A 21,526-nucleotide genomic window follows, 5' to 3' on the forward strand; every position below is an offset into this window, starting at 1 on the left:
GTGAGGACTTTCATTTCGTTACTGTTTTTTTTCAAACTTTTTCTGGTGACACAAGCACTTCAAAGACCTTAGCATTATGTGCATCAATGGGTGTAAGTACCGAAACACTAATATTTTTCTACCAGTAGCCGTTGTTGTCCATGCAATTATTGATAATATGTATACAAATACTGTAATGGTTTTGATCAGCATTTGACACAAAACCACCAAGGCAACAAAATGTGACATAAAGGCAAGCATTTTGTCTTCGGGGTGCATCTTTTTGGTGGAAACAAAACGATACGTTTGCGTTGACATCATGACGTTGTCACCAAGCGCATTGGGAATATGCTGCTTACCATGTGAACGACAATATTCTTATCGCTTGTGGATGTAAAAACGTCTTGTCTTAGGGTTCACACTTGTCAGTTTTGGTTTGATTAAAACAAATTCTAGTCCATTTGCTCTGCTGGTGCGGTTCATTTGGTCGAGTGTGAACACAGTCCACTGAACCCAGGACCGGACCAGAGAGGCAGACTGAAGGATGGGTTTCAGTCGGCTTGCAAGTGGACTCTCGCGCTGAGTGTGCCAAGTGTGAACGCCGACCACACCAACACACCATAACACCAGATACGATATCACCGAATGAGAACCGCAAACCACATTAAAGTGCAAACCATGTATCTGATTTTGGTCCAGACCAAAGTACCGGACTGTAAGTGAACGCACCCTTAAAAAGAACATGAAACTCGATCGGAATATTGTGTGCATGTAAACATGGTTAATGTTTGGACGGACAAAATGTTTCCAAATTCATTCTTGTGACTGACTTGAACACGTGTCCTTTAACGATGTTCCAAAATGACCTGGACCAAATTGTCCATCCAGCCGTCCATTTTGTATAGCGCTTGTCGTCATTATCCCAGCTGACTTTGGGCGAGAGGTGGGGTACACCCTGAAGTGGTCGCCAGCCAATCACATGACACATATAAACCAACGAACAGCCACACTCACATTCACACCTGTGGACAATGTAGATTAACCTAACATGCATGTTTTTTGGGATGTGGAAAGAAGCTGGAGTACCCACAGAAAACTCAAGCGCGCATGGGGAGAACGTGCAACCTCCACACACACGTTCCAACCCAGACTTCCTGACTGTGAGGCTGAAGTGCTAACCACTACGCGCTGTGCTGCCCCATGGACGAAATGATAAAAAATAAATAAAAAGAATAAAGACGTCTGCGTCATATGTCGGAATAGGAAGCAGGAGAACCCTTGTCGCACTATTTGGGAACGTGGATGGTTCAGTTTGTTTACCTCACAGGCACACATGCTAGCATGTTCGCTAGCTGTCACAGAGTAATCCTGCGTCCTTCATCCCGGACAGTTTAGACCAGCCAGCATGTGGTGGCGGTGGTGGGCACGCCGTAATGCTCACACACTTAGAAAGACACCAGTTAGCTTGGCGCTGCTTCCATCCACCCAATCCCAGAGGGTCCCACAACTTTCAAACGGTCCAGTCAGTCCAGGGATAGCTTTCTTTCTTTTTTTTTTTGTTTTGTTTAAACGCAAACTGGTCATCGGTTTGAAAAGAAAAGAAGAAGATCAGCAGCAGTTATTATTTCACTTCTTGAAGCAAAACTCAAAATTACTGCTTCATGTTTTTGTATTTTTCCAATTCTCGACTGGTGCTTTAGAGGAAGACAGACGGGGGGGGGGGGGGGGGGGGGGGGGGGGGGGGAGCCCTCCTCCATCACTTGTTAAGTCAGGAGGCCTTGAGAACTTGTGGTCGCCCCTGGTTACCTAGAGGAGGGGCTACTGCACTCGGAGGCGGGGCAACAGAACTGATGGGCGATGTCATCATCTTCCTCCTCTCTGAGAGACAGACACAGACAGACGGACAGACGGGAGAAAGAAAGGAAGGAAGGAGGTGACAGGAGAAGATGGTGACAGAAGAAGAAGAGGAAGAAGAAGAAGGTGTGGTCAGATGAAGATATGGAGGTCAAGTGAGGTTAATGGGGGAAAGGCAGTGTTGCAGTTCTTAGGCCAGCCACCAGGTGTCAGTGTTCAAACAGCTACAAAGACTGGAGTCTAACAGGAGGAGGTGAAGCAGCCTGATAGAAAGTCATATACCAGTCGCTCTCTAATGAGCCTCACAGTGTCCTCAGGGGGGAGATGGACAGTATGGAATATTGACGGTGAAGTCTGACGTGCTCATACGCAACATGGACAAAAGTATTGGGACTGCTACAGGGAGTGAAAAGTGAAGCTGCATATCTTCTGGTAAAGACTTTCTGGAGACCTGTTCTAATTGGTCCACCTGAAACTCCTCCAAGCATGCCTTTATGGACCTTGCCTTGTTCACCGGGAAAAGAAAAGAACCTTCCCTCAAAGTGTTCCCACGAAGTGGAAAGCACACAAAAGTCCAAAACGTCTTGCTAAAATGAAGAATTAGGAATTAAGCAATTTAGTCCAATCTCTGATTGATTCATTCACTGATGACCAGCAGGTTCCCAATACTTTTGTTGAGTAAGCAAGTAAAGTGGCAGGTTGTTGTTATTATACGATCTAAACCAGGGGTGGCCAATACGTCGATCGCGAGCTACCGGTAGATCCCCAAGGTAGTTTGGGTCGAATGCGTAAACGTCACTTTGTAGTTATCATATGACATCAGTCAGCTGACAGTAAGCTCCCCTCCTGATTCGCGCTTGCTCCCCCGCAGCGTTTCAAGCTACACACGAAGATGCAACTTTCATCTTTATTATTGTGATTACGGATGAACTAACTCAGCGGTAAGATGTTTATCTATAACAAAAGTTATCTGTTCACTTAGCGGCTAGTTACGTAGAAAAAAGTGTATTGTTTACTGGCTTTGCTTGGCGTCATGAACTCTACTACAGAAATCGGTGTTTTCTACACGTTCGCTTCTTAAACTATTATTTCATGATGAAATTAAAAATGTGCCCATTGGTGAAACCTTTTCAATACGTTGCCTTGACTTCGGCTGCATTGTCTTTTGCATAATCATTTTAAATTCTTGTATTTGGGTAATGTTTGATAGCAAATGCTAACTGGATGTAATACATGAACTGTTTGCCCTAATGAACAATAAGCCCCGGTCACATCGCCCGAACTTTGCTGTAGCGTTCCTGGAGCGGTGAAAAAAATGAATCACCGCTCGTAACCGTTCACCACCGTTTAACAGAAGTTGGCCCCCGTTAAGGCAACGCCGTATACGCTCGGCCACCGCTGATGGTCCCTCCTACCGCTCCGAAAGTTTTGAGCTGCACAAAATATTGCGAGCGGTGAGGAGCGGGCAATTTTCCGCCACGGCAAAGTTCATTACCGCTCCAACAACGCCCAGTCAAAGTTTGGCGCGGCTAGACGCAAGTTCATAAACGCTTGGGTCCGCTAGGTCAATGCAGAAATCTTGAACGCTGGACCACTGCTGCTTAGCCAGCTTTGCCCGGGCGGTGATTAAACGTTGCACAAACTTTGGTGGAGCGGCTGTAAGCGTTTTACGAGCGGACACGGGATTGCTGGAACGGTGTCAGGCGTTGAAGCAGCAATGAAGCAGCGATCCATTGCGGTGATGAACTTTGGTTTGCCGTTGGTATGGAGGTGTCGGAGGCGGAGCATAATTTGACTATAAATACGGGGAGAAATGGACCAGGAGCCCATTAGTCTGTTGTGGCATTGCTTTGACTTTAGCGCCCTCTGCTGTACAGTTGCTGAAAATGCTTGTGTTCAGCCAATTCCTTTCTAACTTATCTGATGGCTGTCTGTATTTTCACACAGTGTAACGATCTCTATATACACTGAAGCTAACCTAAGCTTCCATTAAAACGTTGCAGATGATGTAAAATACAATACAACGTTGGAGTTTATTCAAATTCACACTGAAGCAATACAGCATTATGTGTTATATGTACAATACATGGATAACTGATCCGCATGTGCAGAACGCCACTCTATCAAAGCTCGCGTCACCGCTAAACCAACACTAAAGCAACGCCGGCTTCAGCGGTGCACCGCTAGGACAACGCCTGTGTCTTCGATTTTTTTTTCCCCATTTTGTGCGCGGTGACGAGCGTTGTCGAAATTCGGCCCCCGTTCAAGGAACGCAAAGTTAGGGCGGTGTGACCGGGCCCTTACATAGCTAATTTGACTGACATATTACCAGCACTCAGGTTATGTACACAACTATTTAGGAGTTATGTGGAATTATCTTTATTTCCATATTGAAGTGAATTATGAATACATACATACTCGTATTTAAAAAAAAATAAATATAGTAAATATATATACTTTCTATATTTATAGTAGTAGGTAGATCTTTGGGGCTTGGTCATTTTAAAAGTAGCTCACAGGCTAAAAAAGTGTGAGCACCCCTGATCTAAACAATAGCCACTTTCACACAGTGATCTCTGTGTGATAAGAGTCAGCTGTAACATCAACACAAGGTCAGCTCCTGGCTAATGCTTCTGTCACTCTTATGTGGGCCACACTTGTGATGAATTGATGAAAGTGGGTGTGGGTAAGGAGGGGAGTGATGAAGGTGGCAGATGAGGAGGGTGCTGGACTGAGGAGGCTGCTAACTGCGTGATAAATGTGAATTGTAGTGGGCATCTTACATAATCAATAGAACTTCTTACATACTGTAGATACAGTATCTCACAAAAGTGGGACCAGCCCTCACATCTCAGCAAGCAGTTCATTCTGTCTTGTCAAGGAACAATACCGTAGACTGTAGCAACCTTGGATACACTTCAGAGTAGTCAGTGTACAGCTTGTGTAGCAGTATGGATTGATTATCCACTGAAAACGAGGCAACACACAGCCATTATTGTCTATAGCTGGCAACGCAAGTGAGAAGCAAGATCACTGTGTCGCAGTCAAGCATGGTGGTGGTTGCATGCAAGAGTGCTACCGGCACTGGGTAGCCATGGTTCACTGAGGAAAAGATCAATTCCAACATGGACTGCGACATTGCGAAACACAGCATGATGATGCCTTCCCTTTTTCTTCTCGAGTTTAATGAGGCATCCCAGCATGCAGCATTGTCTTCCTGATAGGGACATCAAAGTCACATCAAAAACATGTTGTTCTTACATCAACAAATTCAGTAGCAACTTTTTGTGGTATTTTGCCGTGTTAATTGTCTTGCCTACATTCAAGCATGGCGAGCACATCACAGTCTGGTGCAGCACCGCTGCTGCCGGCACTGGGAGCTGTTTTCCAACATGATAAGGACCCCAAACACACCTCCAAGATGACAAGTGCCTCGCTGAGGAAGCTGAAGGTGATGAAACGGCCATGTATGTCTCCTCCACACCTAAACCCAATTGAGCACCTTTGCTCAATTCCATGCCCAAGAGGATTAGGCAGTCCAAGATAAGAATGGTGCTCATACTGAATATTCACACCAGGGGCACAATTATGAGATGCTCACTGTGAAGTGTGCTGACTTGTGTTGCCAGCTGTTTGGACAATAATAGCTGTGTGCGTTTGCTCCTTTTCAGTGGATTGTAAATCTATACTGCTGCACAAGCTGTACACTGACTACTCTAAAGTATATGCAAGTCTACTTTCTTTAGTACTGGCCCGTGACAAGATACAGTAGAATAAAGTGCTTGCTGAAATGTGAGGGTTGGACGCTTACTTTTGTCAGATACTGTAAAATGGTTCTGGGTGGTGGACTGGGGGGGACTCTGGCCCTTACCTTGCCTGCTCGTGGTGCTTGGCGGGGGGCAGGGCGCAGGGAGGCTTGGGCAGGCGGAGGCGCGCGGGGCAGCAGTACTGATGGTAGGTGGCGTGGCTGTTAGGAGGGAGACTGGAGGAGTAGAGAGAGGAGGAGGAGGAGGAGGAGGTGGACGAGGAAGGAGTGGTGATGGTAGGAGGGTTGTTGGAGGGACGACAAGAGGAGGCAGTGGTGCTAGAACAGGTGGAGGAAGAATAAGACCTGACAGAAAAAGAGAGACGAGAGAGAGGGAGAGGGAGAGGGAGAGAGAGAGAGAGATGATAGTCGAGTGGGGGAGAAAGAGAAAAAAGAAAGAAAAATAATTTCAAGAGAGAAACAGAGAAAGGTAGACGACAACAACGACAACAGACAGGCACACAGAAACAAACATTAGCACAGTTAGCATCACAACGGCCCGTCGGCAATAGCTTAGCACATCTATATGTCTTCATCTATGGCAGAATTAGCATATCATTAGTCATGTTAAAAAGCATAAAGCACACATTAGCTTAGCACACAATAAATAGCACAAGCATAGCACAATCTTGATGTTTAGCTACAGTCTCATGATGTTAGCATCAGCTTCACGCACACATCAACAACCACAGCTAGCCATTAGTATGACATCCTCAGAGCAAACAGGCAGTAGCTTAGCAGTTAGAAGACACCATCATGTTAGCACACAGCAGTCTCTGCTGTTAGCGCTAGCGGTTAGCATCACAGAGGTACACGTACAGTGAGTCAGGAGAGGGAGGATGATGCACACATAAAGATTTACTTTAAAGGAACAAGAGGAAGCTAGGTGTTAGCCCGCTTGCTAGCCATGCTCCTGTGTTAGCAGGATAGCAAGTTCTCTCTCGAATGAAACTAGCATGATGGCCCTCCACAGTGAGCTTGCTCTTCACTAATGCAAATCCATAGCGAGCAAAATAATGGAATATTCAGGAATTATGATGTCACACAGTATGAAGCCTCGCAGTGAGCGTGACAGAGCAGATGTGGTGGGGTTATGACGGTCATCCGCTTGAAGGAGAGTGTGACCGACCGCAGGCTGAACTCACCGCTAACGGCTTTCAGTGACAAAATGCATCATCGTGGAGCTGCGGGAACTGTCACACGTCTCCTTGATGGACCTTCAAGTCACACACGTCCAACAAGTACACTAAACCTCTCAAGCCCAACAACCCCCGAGGTCCTACAATGCAGGACTGGACCAAAATTACTGTTAAAATACGCCTCTAAAGTCAACAAAACCACAAGGCTGTCAAAGTGAGCTTTTTTTACTTTTTGCTTAACTTTTTGGACAATAAGACTCTCCTTACGCCCTCCTCACTTGTTAACATACAAAGTAGGACTGTCAAAAATAGCGTGCTAATGGCGGTAACCTCATTAAATATGTGGAAATGTGATCCTGTCCGGCCACACCTCTCTGTTATGATGGCAGACAGAAGCATAGTGTAGTGTCGCCACACAGCCACACAGAATCTGACGCTCTTTTATAACTTTATTCTGACCCGAGCACATCAACAGCAGTGCGATTCATCATCTCAAACCCACAAACACACCTGTAGTCCTCCTCTGAACCACACCTCCTCATTGTCACTGGGCGAACGCGAGATGCATTCATCCCAATAATGTCTTTATCGTGCGTGTATTTGTGGTCTAAATAAACAGAAAGACAAAGAAAAACAAGAAGTTGATATTCTCATCACTCGCTAACGTAACTCTTACTGCAGAAGTACAACTTGATGCCTTGAAGTATGCTCAGAAATCCCACAAACTACATCTCCATTCAAAACATGTGAATCCAAGTGAAGTTACGCAGGGTCTTTAAACGCAACTCTTCATGGCCCACAATAACACAGTTAAAGTGTGATTCATATGTTGTGCTACGATTAAAGGGACTAGTGTTTGGCAGATATATTTTCGGACATTTGTGTGTGCTATCTTTACAGTTCTGTTACTTTAATAATAAATAATAATAATAATAATACATTGTATTTGTTATACAGTATACACTGCTCAAAAAAATCAAGAGAACACTAAAATATCACATCCTAGATCTAAATTAATGAAATATTCTTATTAAATATTTTGGTCTTTACATAGCTTGTGCTGACAACAAATTCACACAAAAATTATCAACTGAAATCAAATTGATTAACCCATGCAGGTCTGGATTTGGAGTCACGCTCAAAATTAAAGTGGAAAAAGACACCACCTGTTGTCTATTCCATTTGCTCATCAGCATGTGAAGCTGATTGTCAATCTGTGTTACTTCCAAAGTGGACAGTTTGAATGACGGCGCAGCACTTTTGACTGAGTGTGAATCGAGTGCTCCCTTTATTTTTTTGAGCAGTGCATTTTTCATAAAATACAGTAAAAATGGGCATATGATTAATTATCATGAATTAATTTGAAAACTGTGATTAATTTGATTACAATTTTTAATCATTTGACAGCCCAAATATACAAAGTTAGCATTTTACACTTTGAATTACACCAAAGACTGTTCAAATGTGACTTAAAACACTGCCTGTACACTTAATAAAGCTTTGATCATGAACACTTTGACCCTGGAACAGATTATTCCCCTGACAGATGTATAAATACTGTAGATTAAACTACATGTACAGTATAAGCACAGAAACCCGCTTTGAAAACAGCACATTTATTACTTTCTATCTGCTTGCACCAAATCCGCCCCCTCCAGTCTTATTAGTATGGAGGAAGTGATGGGCGCTGCAGATCCATTCGTTAGCACACTGCAGAGGAAGAAGAGGAACAGCAGTGCACAAAGTGAAAGAGGTCTGAGTGTCTTCATCACTTATTTTTATATCAATACTCCATAAGCGTCCACTGGAGGGTGATCTAACCTGATGACATCATCCAGGAGGAGCTGACTGGCCTCTATACTTTAGTATGTACACTGTACTGTATTTGACCCTCTATACTGTAGCTACGCCAGCGGTGTTAAAAATAAACACCACCACAATGACAGGCTGTCAAGTGCATGCCAAGGCAACAGGGGGTGCTGTTGCGCCGAACTGCAACACCAGAAGCCTCAAGAAAGTCAGTTTGGGAAAAAGCACAAAGCCACCAATACTGAGTGTAATCATTTTAATAAATATACTAATTAATAAATATACTAATACTAACTAATAAATATTCTAACTTTAACACTATAACACTAATAATAATTAATATTTGATTAAAAAAAACAAACGTTCCAAAATACAAGACACTAATTTAATAATGTAATAATAATAATAATTCCCAACTACACAAAATGGAACATTATAAAACGAATAATCATATTTTACACAGATATTTTATTCATGAGTGACTTGTTGTAAAACTATGTTGTAATGGTTAGGGAAGAAAAATAATAATTACTGGTGAATAAAAAGTGCGGCATCACACGTGATTTGGATAACTTCTGAAATGTCACACTTAAATAAAGTTAGCAAAACAATAAAGCAGATGGGTTAAAATCTTAAATCGGTAATTAATTCAGTAATTAACAAGAAGATACATTAAACTGATCAACAACTGTTTTCCACACAAACTTAAATGAAAGTAAACCCATGGCACTAGCGAGGTGTCGTTTCAACAATGCTGCTACTACTGCGAACAATAACAACAACAACAACAAAACAGACTAATACATGGCTTCAGGTATCCAAAGACGATCAATTGACAGACGAATCAAGTGATTGCCGACTTGCTTGACGACACCAAGAGTAAGAAAGCATCAGCGTGAGAGATGCGGCTCCAGAAAGGAGGCCAGTCATGTTGTTAAGGGCAACCGTGGGAAATGAAGAAACATGTTGTCACGGTAACAAGGCCAGCCTGTGTGTGTGTGTGTGTGTGTGTGTGTGTGTGTGTGTGTGTGTGCTAATAGACTCAGTGTTGCTGATTTACTTTCCAGCAGCCAGAGGTGCCAAGCAAACTATTACATTCACTGAGTGAACATTTACTTCAGTGATTTAACCTCTCTGGAGTCTTCATAGCACAGCAGGAGGCTGTGATTTTGCGAGCTAAAAGAAGGGAACGTCACTGCGGAGTCAAATAATTCAGCACAACTATTTGAAAACATCACAATTAGTTACTTTTTAGCAAGAAACTATACCACATCCTCCACGTGTAGTTGGATAGCCAAAGCTACCAACAAAAAACAATATCAATATCAACAATATATGAATTATTACAGTAATACAATTCATTTTATTATCGATACTTAAAAAAAAAAGCTTTACTTTAAACCCTAACCCTATTTACTTTGAGTACCTGTCCTGGCTGCTAAGTACAATATGATTATGACAGCAGTGATTTACTGTATAATAATGAAAGAACTACAGACAGTTTTGTGCTAACATTGCTGGTGAGGTTTACTGTTAAAGGTCCCCTATTGCAGCGGAGTGACTTTTTAATGATGTTGCAACAGTAACAATTCCCTAGAACAGGAGTCTGAAACTCGCGGCCCGCGGGCCATTTGAGGCCCAACAAATTGTATCTTGCGGCCCGCGACTGGACATCAAAGAGTAGTGTAACTTCAGCCCGCAGCATCCGGACAAGCTCAGTGTTACTTCCATACTTACAGGGGCAAGTAAACACCAACAGTGAACTAACAGTGGTGTTATCATCACATGGACCGGGGGAGGAGTGGCCCTTTAGCGTTATTGTGAGCCATGTATTGTGAGTTGTATCGTATCGTGAGGTACCTTGAGATTCCCAGCCCTACTCCCAATACTTATACCCTATTATCAATACCCAGACTCTACCTCCAGTGGCCCCCAGTGAAATTGAGTTTGAGACCCCTGCCCTAGAGTCTGTTTTTGAGCACCCAAAGTGACAAAAATCTCTCATCTCTCTCACTTGTTTGTTCCACTTTTGACAAAACAGCCACCCAAATGCTTGCCCTTAAAGTTGAAGGAAAAAAAGCTCCTTCCTCATGGACGTGAGGCTAGTTATAGTATGTCACAAAGGTCAGTACACCCCTCATATTTCTGCAAATATTTGTTAATATCTTTTCTTGGGACAACGCTAAAGAAACGGCAATTCAATACAATGTAAAGTAGTCAGTGTACAGCTTGGATAATAGTGTCAATTTGCTAAAAATAACCGCTGGCAACAAAAGTGCATACATCCCTCTGTTAAACTTTACAAACTGGGCCCAATTCGCCATCTTTTCTCTCCGGGGTCTTTTCTCCATAGAGTTACAAGGTCTCAGGTGTGAATGGTGAGCTAGTGGTCTGAATTTTTTGTTATCAAGCATGGTGGTGCTAGTGTCATGGTATGGGGCTGCATGAGTGCTGCCGGCACTGTGGAGCTACATGAATTTACAATTTAAAATGATTTGTATAAAACTTGGCCAGGATGTTTTTTTGTTTTTTTTACTGTAATGAGCACCAATTCATGAGCACTGCTACTGCAAGGTGCATATGCAACTTGGAGGACAGCTTTGTAAGGCAGCGGGCTTTGCTACACATCTTAAATCCAGGAGCTCTGAGTATCAGTCATTCAGCTACAGACGTGGGAGCTGTAAGTTTGATCAATTAGTTTTTCTTCAGTGAATAGGCTAACCTAGCATGATGTTGCTGTTAAAATGTGACTGTAATGATAACACTGTAGCCCACATACTGTAGCTATACCAGTGTTTCTAACGTTGGTGTTCTCCTGTCCCACTCCTTAATGTTACGTTGTCGAATGTGACATGCGGCATCTATTACGTTGAACAAGTGCAGAGTTACTGTGTATACGACAGGTTCTCTGAACCTGCGGACTAAGACCCTGACAAGGAAGTCAAAATCTAAAGTTGAGGTACACTCAACACTTGCGTTTATTTTGCAGTGTTCAATCACTACATCACACATCATAAAAATAATGTAAAAACATAACTGTACACTTCCAAACTGTTTAAATTCTAGCCGCATAATTAATGTATTCCTGCAATGTGGCACACAAGCATCCTCCACAAATTCCTTTCCCAAAATGCAGCCTCAGTGATGGCGCACACACACAGGCATACACACACAAGGACCCCCAGGGTGTAGCCCTGCAGCTGGCCTCCGAGAGGTAATTCATCACCTGTCTATTCATATCGCCTAGCCTAGTTTCCACCGCAGAGCGCTGACTTCACCTAAATCTTCCCACAGCAGCTGCTCGCTTGTTGCTAAGCTACACAAGCAGAATGTCCTCATCACTCAAGTCTCTTTGGTGAACCATTACATCCTTTACGTGCTACATACTGCACGTGTGGAAAACATATTAGGTAAAATGCACCCAACAAGTATCATACATACTGCGCTATGCTTAGGTTTAAGTGGGCGTTTTCGTGTGATGTAGCTTTATACCTCTGTGAAGTACAAAAGCAAAAGGGTGAGAGTATGTTCTTTCATAGGAAAAGAGAAATAATCGGTTCCAGGGTCAAACTGTGGACTTAAAAGCTTTATTAAATATACAGCAAATGTTTTAAGTCAGATCTTAACATTCTTTATGATCACACAAGTGTAAAAAAAAATTAAATAAACAACATTAAAAGCATCACTTGACTTTTTAATGCCAATTTTTAAGCATTAACATTTATGTTGCCTTATGTTTTGAGCTACATGCTATTTACATTAGAGCCACTTAATCAAATGCTGAATTAAATTAGTGTTTTTATCTGATAATTGCATTGTGCATATTGTTTGTAAATATTGTGCATTTCTTGTTCTCTGGTTTTCATCACGTTCATCCTCATTGGTACCCTTCTGTGGTAGCATCACACTTGCTCACAAAGCTGAAGTCTCATGAGATTTGCTGATTTGCCGTCACGTGATGACGGTTTGACTTTTGAGGCGCATTTTATTTGAACTTTTTATTTACTGCTTGTGACCAGTAAAGTCACGCAGCAGCTCAGCCTGCAGTACCACAGTTGTCCTCGGGGAAGCCTCCTCACATTGACATACTCACAGAGAAGAAGCAGCAGAGGCCATAGCATGCTCGCGTGCTAGCAGCAATCAGGTTTACACGCCGCAGATCAGCACGAGTGTTATGAAACCAGCAGCGCCACCTCACGCCTCTCCCCCTTTCCCTCGCCGCTGAACTGTTGCCATGACAATGTGGCATATGGGCAGCCACTTGTTTCTATATTAAAATGCTCAACTATAGTATCAAATTCTAGACTAATTACCAAAATGCACTAAACGTATATATTTTCATTTGACAGGCAGAAGGGAAGAGTAAGGTGTGGAGGTGTTACATGAAGCGGGACTTACATCGCAAAGTACGTGTTAACACACGCACGGGCTCCGCAATTTTTTGGACATTAGTTGGCCGTGGCCAGCACGTAGAGGAAGTAGGGTATCGGAGGGGTTGCAAGTGTGTCGTACTTAGGGAGCAAGTGATTTGTGACACCCACGTGCCTGCCGCTCGCCCTCCGTTGTAGCCTTTACATCGTGAGTGCGGCGTGCGACTCGTGCATGGTAGGTGTGCTTCATGTAAGGCTGTCGTACGTTTCACTCACTGGGGACGTACCGTGTGTGGGCATCGTATGAGGCTCGTGCAGCCCACTCACTTCAATTGCTAGATGGGCATAGTGGGTTCCTATGACACCTACGGCTATAGTGACCGGGAGAACCAGAGTGTACAGCGGGAAGAGCCACCTGCCGTGGCCGGACAAGGCGTACTTTTAAACCTGCGACACGCGCATCCTCCTCTGCCTTGCCCTTGCGACCTGGCTGCGGTCAAGGTTTTTCTGCGTGTACGCAGAAAATAATTTGCATCCAAACACCTAAAAGTAAATCACAAAGAGGCATGTCCTTATGTTTACAAATTAAATGTCCTTATTTTTATTTGGTAGTCTTCCGCTTCTTTGTGTGGAATCATATCTCGGGTATTATAAGAACATATGTTAATGTACAGTATATATCATGTGTATATCAATGCCCTTTTTTCATACATTGGCCAATATATCGGTTATCGGCCGATGTATCGGATATCAGCTTTTTTTCAGCCCCCAATATTGGTATCGGCCCCAAAAATCCCATATCGGTCGGGCTTTAGTGCTTGAGTGCGTGTGTGTATGTGCGTGTGGGACATATTCAAAGATGTATGCTTCTTTTTGAAGAATAGATAACATTAAAATAACATTATTTATATTATATTATGTATATAAATACTTTTTTTTCCATGCTTGAGTTTCTATTTTCCAATTTCTAAACTTGATAAAATCGACAAAATCAAATTTCATACTTTTCATACTTGCGGAAGAACCCTGCTGAGTAGCAAAATACAAAAGTGGTGTTTGTGTGGCTCTCTACTCGCCCATCGCTGCTGCCACATAGCCGTCTTTGTCAAAATTCAAGTCTTCAATCAAAGTAAAACTGACGTTAAATGTGCACCTATCCCTTTCATTTGTTGTTTATCTGAAGTTATATGCATTTTGAATTGTTTTGTGCATGTAAAACTATACTGTAAAAAGTGTTTTGCATTGTTATACATTGAGTGTCCAGAATGGATTCATTGGAATTGCATTATTTCTTATGGGAAAAATTGATGGGTTAGAGCACTGGTTCTCAACTGGTTTGGCTGCAGGAGCGACAAGCGACCCAAATTGCGGAATTTGGGAAACTCAATCTTCTCAAATATCTTGTTTAAAGGGGAGCTGCAACAGTGAGACACTCTCCTCTAGGGCTAGGGTTGTGAACGATAAACCGATGTGACCGGATATCCAGTTTGATGAGCGAACTATTCGGCTGTGCCGGTAGCAGCCTCCTGTATCAACAAGAATCAGCCATAAATCTTTAGATTAATTGATTGTGGAGACATGCACCGAGAGAGTAGCAATCGTCAATAATGCGAGAGCCTGGGTTGCTGGTGAAAGAATCGTTGCGCATGCTCCATAGGGTGCCATGACTGAAGATGAGAATGGATGTAAATAGCACCCGGCGGGCTTGCTAGCTGGTCACCGTGAAAGAATATCAACACATCAGCAAAAAAAAAAAACGTTTGGAACGTCTTCGGATTTTACACGAAAAACGTAAAACTTGACCAGCCAGACCAACAGAACATAGTATGGTAACTTTTTTGCTTTGTAACTTGTTTACTTTGAAATGTGGCAAATGTTTGTTACCTCCCTGGAGTGTTGAAAACACTCTGCTCATTCTGAAATGTTGCACAATTGCTATTGTTATGACATTTTCAGTAGGGGATTGTTCACTTTTCCAAACTAACACAGCACCCATGTGACAAATAGTTCTATTTACTTATCTGTGCTTGGAAGAGATGTGATATTTAAGCAGCTTCACACTATTTATTTATTGTGTATTACTGACTGGAGAGAAGATTAAGACTTAAGAATTGACAGTGAATGAAACGCTGTCATCGTGAGGAGAAGGAACGTTTGTGTTGGGAAGTATTTCCTCGACGAACCGCTCAATCATGGCAGAATCTCGTCACAAACACTAGCCCACCCCTCCCGGGCTAAAATGTCAAAACAGCAACCTGAAACACCAGCAAAAGCTGGAGAAAAAACTTTGAAACTCCTCTCTTATTAAGCGTGAATGGAAGCTAGCAGGGTTAGCTTAGTTTAGCATAGCACGCTAGTGCCGCTGTGTGTGTGTGACTCAGACTGTATGAGTGTGTTTTACTGCTTGCTAATGCAAACAAGTCTTTTATGATGCCCGCTGACGTCGTACAAGTTCTGAGTAAAATAAGGACAAGAGGCACTTTTATTATTGCTCTCAGTTCATCTTAACCATCAACAGACGTTCTCAACACACTTCCAGCCTTCAAAATAAGAGCACTGTCCGTGTCCACGTACTGTCCATCCATCCATCTTCTTCCGTTGATCCAACGTTGGGTCCAAGGGGGCAGCAGCATAAGGAAGTCCAGACTTCCTTCTCCCCGGCTACTTTGTCCAGCTCATCCTAGTGGATCCCGAGGCGTTCCCAGGTTAGTTGAGAAACAAAGTCTCTCCAACATGTCCTGGTTCTTCCCCGAGGCCTGCTCCCGGTCGGACGTGCCCTGAACACCTCCCCAGGGAGGCATCCGGGAGGCATCCTGACCAGATGCCTGAGCCACCTCAGCTGACTCCTCTCAATGCGGAGGAGAAGAGGTTCTACTCCTGGTTTCTCCTGGATGACAGTGGTTCTCACCTTACCTCTATGAGACTGATCCAGTGTGCGAGTGGAAGATCATGGCTCGATGAAGCTAGCAAGATCACATTATCTGCAAAAAGCAGGGACCCAATCCTGGAGCTACCAAATCGGATCCCCTCAACACCCTGGCTGCTCCTAACAATTCTGTCCATAAAAGTAATGAACAGAATCTGTGGCAAAGGCTAGCCCTGGTAGAGTCCAACCAGGTGGACCAGTATCCCATACTCCCGGAGTATTCCCCACAGGATTCCTCAAGGAACACAGTTGAATGCCTTCTCCAAGTCCACAAAACATGTGTGGACTGGTTGGGCAAACTCCCATGCACCTTCAAGGACTCTGCCAAGACTGTAGAGGTGGTCCACATTTCAATGACCAGGACGAAAACCACACTGCTCCTCCTGAATCCAAAATTGAACCCTCTGGCAGATCCTTCTCTCCAGAACCTCTGAACAGACCTTACAAGGGAGGCTGAGGAGTGTGACTCCACGATAGTTGGAACACACCCTCTGGTCCCATCTCATCCTGATAGGACTCCTCCTTCAGCTTGAAGGCATCCTTCACCGCTGATGTCCACCAACTGGCATTACCCCAATGACAGGCACCGACCACCTTACAGCCACAGCTCCAATCAGCCGCCTCGATCAGCCCACTCGGACTCAATGTCCGCTGCCTCCCTTGGAACACACAGTCATCGAAAAAATTATCAGACCACACTTGCTTCTTCAGTTTATTGATCCATTTCAATGCTTGGTAGACGAATATACGAATAGACGAATATAAAGATGATAACAAATATAGCTCATAAGAGTTTAATTTAAGAGCTGATATCAAACAACTTCAATGGTTTTCTTGATAATAACTAAAATCACCTAAGTTCTTACATGAATAGCTATAAAATTGTACTGCCAAAAAAATGAACTCTTATGAGCTATTTTTATTGTCATTGTTATATTTGTCAAAACAAAGGTACCTTTAGTTGTATCAGGCATTAAAATTAACAAGAAACTGAAGAAATAATGGTGGTCTAATCATTTTTTACATGACCTTAGTCAAAGCTCTCCTGGAGGTGGGAGTTGAAACTCCTGAGGACTCCGCCAGACCCTCACGATATGTTTGGACCTGGCAGGTCTGACTGGAATCAACCCCCACCATTCGAGCCAACTCACCACCAGGTGGTGATCGGTTGACAGCTCTGCTCCTCTCTTTACCAGGGTGTCCAAAACATACGGCCACAAGTCCGACGACACGACCACAAAGTCCATCACCGAGCTGCGGCCCAGGTTGTCCTGGAGCAAAGTGCACTTGTGGACACCCTTATGCTTGAACATGGTTATGGACAACTGTGACGAGCACAGAAGTCCAATAATAAAGCACCGCTCGGATTCAGATCAGAGGGTCATTCCTCCTAATCACGCCTCTCCAGGTCTCACTGTCGCTACCAACTAAGGTTGGGCGATATATCAATATTTTTAAAATATCGATATTTCTTTTAAGCAAGATATAAAAAACAAACATATCGTTCATAGACTGGATTTGCGCTGTTCTCCTGTATCTTGACATGGAGGTCTATCTCGCTCATCACTGCTGTGTGTGTCACCGCTCCTGAGTGAGGCTGCTGCCCCGCCCCCTTCCATGTTCCGTGCTAGATCTGGCAACATTCCAAACCCTCTTGGCAACATATGTTCTCAAAAGCGACAAATCTAGCCACTTTTTCTGGTGTCTTTGGGAGAATTTTCTGCAGGTATTTGGGAACATAAAAGTAAGATTAAAGCCCAAGCTGCACACGGCATGGTGGAGATCCATAGGCGTAAAAAAACAGGTCGAGATGCGAAAACATTTCTTCATGAAATGACTACTCATTACACTCAAGTCACTTGCCTGTCAGTGTGTCAGAACGTGTGATGGAAGAATGATATGTGATAAGTTAAAAAACTACTCCTAACTACAAGATAAAAGGCGCGAAGATAAAATATAAAAATTATTTAATTTTGATAAAGAGATGGCCAATTTTAAGTAAACAAACTAAGAAATCAAGTGTATTTGCAGTTTTAAAAGTAATTAAGGTGTTTTTGCTCACTTTTTTGTCTCTCCTATGAGGTTCTGCTTTCTACAAAAATAATACTGTTCAAAATAAAGTATTTTTGAGTACTCCTTCCAGGGCAGGGGTCACCAACGTTTTTTCTTGTGAGAGCTACTTTTAGAAAATGAAAATGGCCACGAGCTACTCATTTTTGTAGAAATGATTTTCATACCTTATTTCAATCCAAACAGATCAAATATGCTTGTTTTACCAAAACATTCACAAAATGCTGGTATCCACAACTCACATTTTATGTTCCAGAATACTTTTCTTTCTACTGTTCTCACATTATTAACTGAAAACCTGAATGAAAAGCAGGCCTGCGCGCGCCTCATGTGGTCGTGGGGGGCTACCTGGTGCCCGCGGGCACCACGTTGGTGACCCCTGTTCTAGGGAGTCCAAATCAGGTGGGTATTCTGAACTGCTGTTTGGCTCACAAGCTCAAACAACCCGAAGGAAACTACTCTCATGTTCACCTGGTTAAACTCCAAAGTAAAGGCCCTGAGTTGGAGGGCAAAGACAATTGCCAACTCTGCCCGTCACATCTCGTTTCTGGCAACACCAGAGTGGAAAAGAGTGCAGCCCCTTTCAAGACGACTGGTTCCAGAGCCCTTGCCCTGCGTTGAGGTGACTCCGACTATATCTAGCTGGAACTTTTACTTACTCTCACAAAAGTAGACACTCTGTGCTGGTAAAATAAGTGTAAACGGTAAAAAAAAACGAACGTAAAAAAATTTAAACTGGAAAAACCAAATTTTGAGAAAAATAAAACAGAATCCCCACAGTACCCATTCTATGGGTCTTCCCGTTCAGCTCAAGCTAAAGTCGCCCACAAAGATGGCACACACCTCGTGGCAGCATAGCACACGAATAGCAAACAAGAACGTGTGGTGCATTCACGGACATCAGATTATTACATTATTTTTTTTGTTTGCTCTGGCATAAACCTGCGACTCATTGAAAAAGGCTATGCCACCCACTTTTGGGTCCCGACCCACCAGTTGAAAATCACTGGGTTACAGTACGTTTCGGTTTGGACCTTCTGGAAGGGATTAATGACGCTAACCAAGGTTCCTCTGTGTCCAGAGTTTAGGGACAACCTGTGTAAAAATAGAGAAATATTTACTAGGTAGTTTTTAGTTCGGATGGTCTACTTCCTGTTTACTTTGAGCAGAAGTGAATGCTGCAAAGCAGTGAAATCCCAAATTGATCAAGCCATAAGTAAAATAACAACATCATGACAATATTATAGCTGTTAATGTTACCCATCATAGTATTAACAAAGGTAAAACCCATCCCTGCACTTTTACCCAGATTTTCATTAAAATGTAATGGCCAGGCTACCTCTTTACTGCAAAGATGACCTTCTCTAACAATTTGTTGTATTTTACCATTTAAGAACTCCCACGCCCATGAACGTAGCGAGCAGGCCTCAGCTAACATGTTAACATTCTATCTGAAATAGTGTTCTGACATTGCACGGCCGGACTCTGCATCATCCTTTGCTCATCATGGGCATCCGCATCACAATCACCATTCTTTATTTTCCCCCACTTGACTTAACTTGTCCTTTTTCTGTCTTCTAACACACAGCGAGACACTTCAGCTGACATCTGAATGACTCATCGCATTAATTTCACGTGTGAGGCTGCCACTCGCTCTCAGCATTCGCAAGCACTGCGCACGCTCAGCACACGTTCCCTTTGTCAAGGGGCCGTGCATCGTTGCATAGCAACAGCGAGCGCCGTGACTAGCGCTTCCCACAGACGCGTACTCAGTGTCAGATGTTATCATCAGGAGCTGCGAGCGGTTCGTATGGGACAACGTTCGCCTCCTGACAGGGTGCTCCTAAGAGCGTGTTGCCTAGCAACCAAGCTACCAGGCTAAAAACGTACTCGACTAAATTCCACCAAAATAAGAGCACAGAAGAGGGAGCGGTTGCCGTGGTTACTCCTGCAACTCTTACACAAGGCAAAGTCAGTGTTTGTCCTAGCAATTATCAACAAGTGACTAGTGGTTTGGTTTGTGCGTCTCTAGACTCTCCCACTCCTCTGCTATGTAAATTCCCATGGCAAGCCTCCACTCGCCAGCTGTGCTAGCACATCAAAGGACAAGAATATTCCACAACAACCTCAGCAGGAAGGTATGTTTGATGACAAAACGCTTGGCAACCCCGAAAATCATTTTATATGGCAATAAAAACAGAAGCAAAAGGATGCATTTAGCTCTGATTTAGCATGTTTGCATAGCACCTACGAGAGAGAAGCTGCTACAGTAAGTCAGCATCAAAGACCAAAGCAGCACGAGTTTGTTAACTAAGCTTCAACATACAGTGGAACCCCTGAGGCCAGACAATGTGACCAAACATAAATTTTGAAAGTCACACAAAACCTGAGAGTACATTTACATTATTTCCGATGGGGAAAAACTGTTTGCAAAACCAAAACAAATCACAGGGTTTTTTTTACACCTGTGTGACAGTTAAGAATGATCAAAGGTTATTTAAATCAAGAGGTTAACTTTTTTTTTCACACGTATGAGTTAAGAATGTTAGAGGAAAACGGTGCTTTTTTTGTAATTTTGCCCAACATCCACAATCCTTATATGAGACATGAACACATTTTTCTTTTTTCTGTGTTTGAAAGCTATAAAAACAGATAAAAAGCAACAGCTCAGTAGTGCACGTAATGAAATACACCTATGCCGCCTACACAGAGCGCTATTAAAACACCTCCAAAAACTTCCAACATTTTATGGTTTTATATACATGCTGGGACCATGTAGTAACAGGTACAGTCATGATCACATCTAATACTTACAGTATTTTGCATATTTCGGCCACTCTAAACATTTCCGGAACTTCCTTGCACGGCGCATTGATTTCACATAGCTACGTCATAGAAACGAGCGCCTACACCTAGCACTAACTTTTCCAAACTCAGGAATTCACACAGCAGCATCTCAAATATGTGGCCTTACCTTTTGGTAGTGTCTCTGGCGTTGTGAGCACGACGCTGCTAGTAGCTACACGGTGTGTTATAGCTAAGTCTCAATACGCCAGTAATGTAGTTCAATTGGCGTAACAATGTTAATAATAACTAGAGAAGCACTCGGAGAGCACAGACCTCCGCCAAGCGCCATAGTTCCCCCCATATTGTGATTCATACCAATATAATAATCCTACATTTTTTGGATCAGTCTTTGATATTTTGTAGAACCTGTTGGAAACTACTTTTTTTTCCCCAAGTGCTCTGACCATTTTTTGTGGCGTTATATGCACAAATGTCGAAAATGGTCCTATCTCGCAATGTTAAAGAATCCTTTAAAAAATTCCTAGTTCCAGACAGCGATCCGGATCACACCCAAAATTTCATCAGTTCTTCCATATCCCATTTCCGAAAATTCCTGAAAATGTCATCCAAATCCATTCAGAACTTTTCAAGTTATTTTGAACATAAACAAAACAAACAAACAGGTATAAATGCCGGCAAAAACATAACCTCCGCGCTGCGCTTTGAGCTGCGCTTGGTCGAGGTAATAATGCCGCTGTTGCTTGGTTGATATGCACATCACGTTATA

At 43.1% G+C, this 21,526-nt stretch overlaps 1 protein-coding gene across 10 annotated transcripts in view; it reads right to left on the reverse strand.

Annotated features, from left to right (window-relative positions):
• LOC129183379 (IQ motif and SEC7 domain-containing protein 1-like) overlaps positions 1–21,526 on the reverse strand; it is a 142,360-nt gene that overhangs the window by 100,196 nt on the left and 20,638 nt on the right. For 7 of the 10 annotated variants that reach the window (XM_054780544.1, XM_054780536.1, XM_054780537.1 and 4 more), the window contains 2 exons: positions 5,705–5,944; positions 1,786–1,857 (listed from right to left, as the gene is read on the reverse strand). The exons of 1 other annotated variant lie outside the window; for it this stretch is intronic. In XM_054780544.1, coding sequence (XP_054636519.1) covers positions 1,786–1,857; positions 5,705–5,944 — 312 coding nt within the window. The remainder of the gene's footprint in view (positions 1–1,785; positions 1,858–5,704; positions 5,945–21,526) is intronic. 2 more of the 10 variants (XM_054780542.1, XM_054780541.1) reach the window with 2 other exon arrangements.

Source organism: Dunckerocampus dactyliophorus, chromosome 1, assembly GCF_027744805.1.
Source record: "Dunckerocampus dactyliophorus isolate RoL2022-P2 chromosome 1, RoL_Ddac_1.1, whole genome shotgun sequence".
Lineage (NCBI taxonomy): Eukaryota > Metazoa > Chordata > Actinopteri > Syngnathiformes > Syngnathidae > Dunckerocampus > Dunckerocampus dactyliophorus.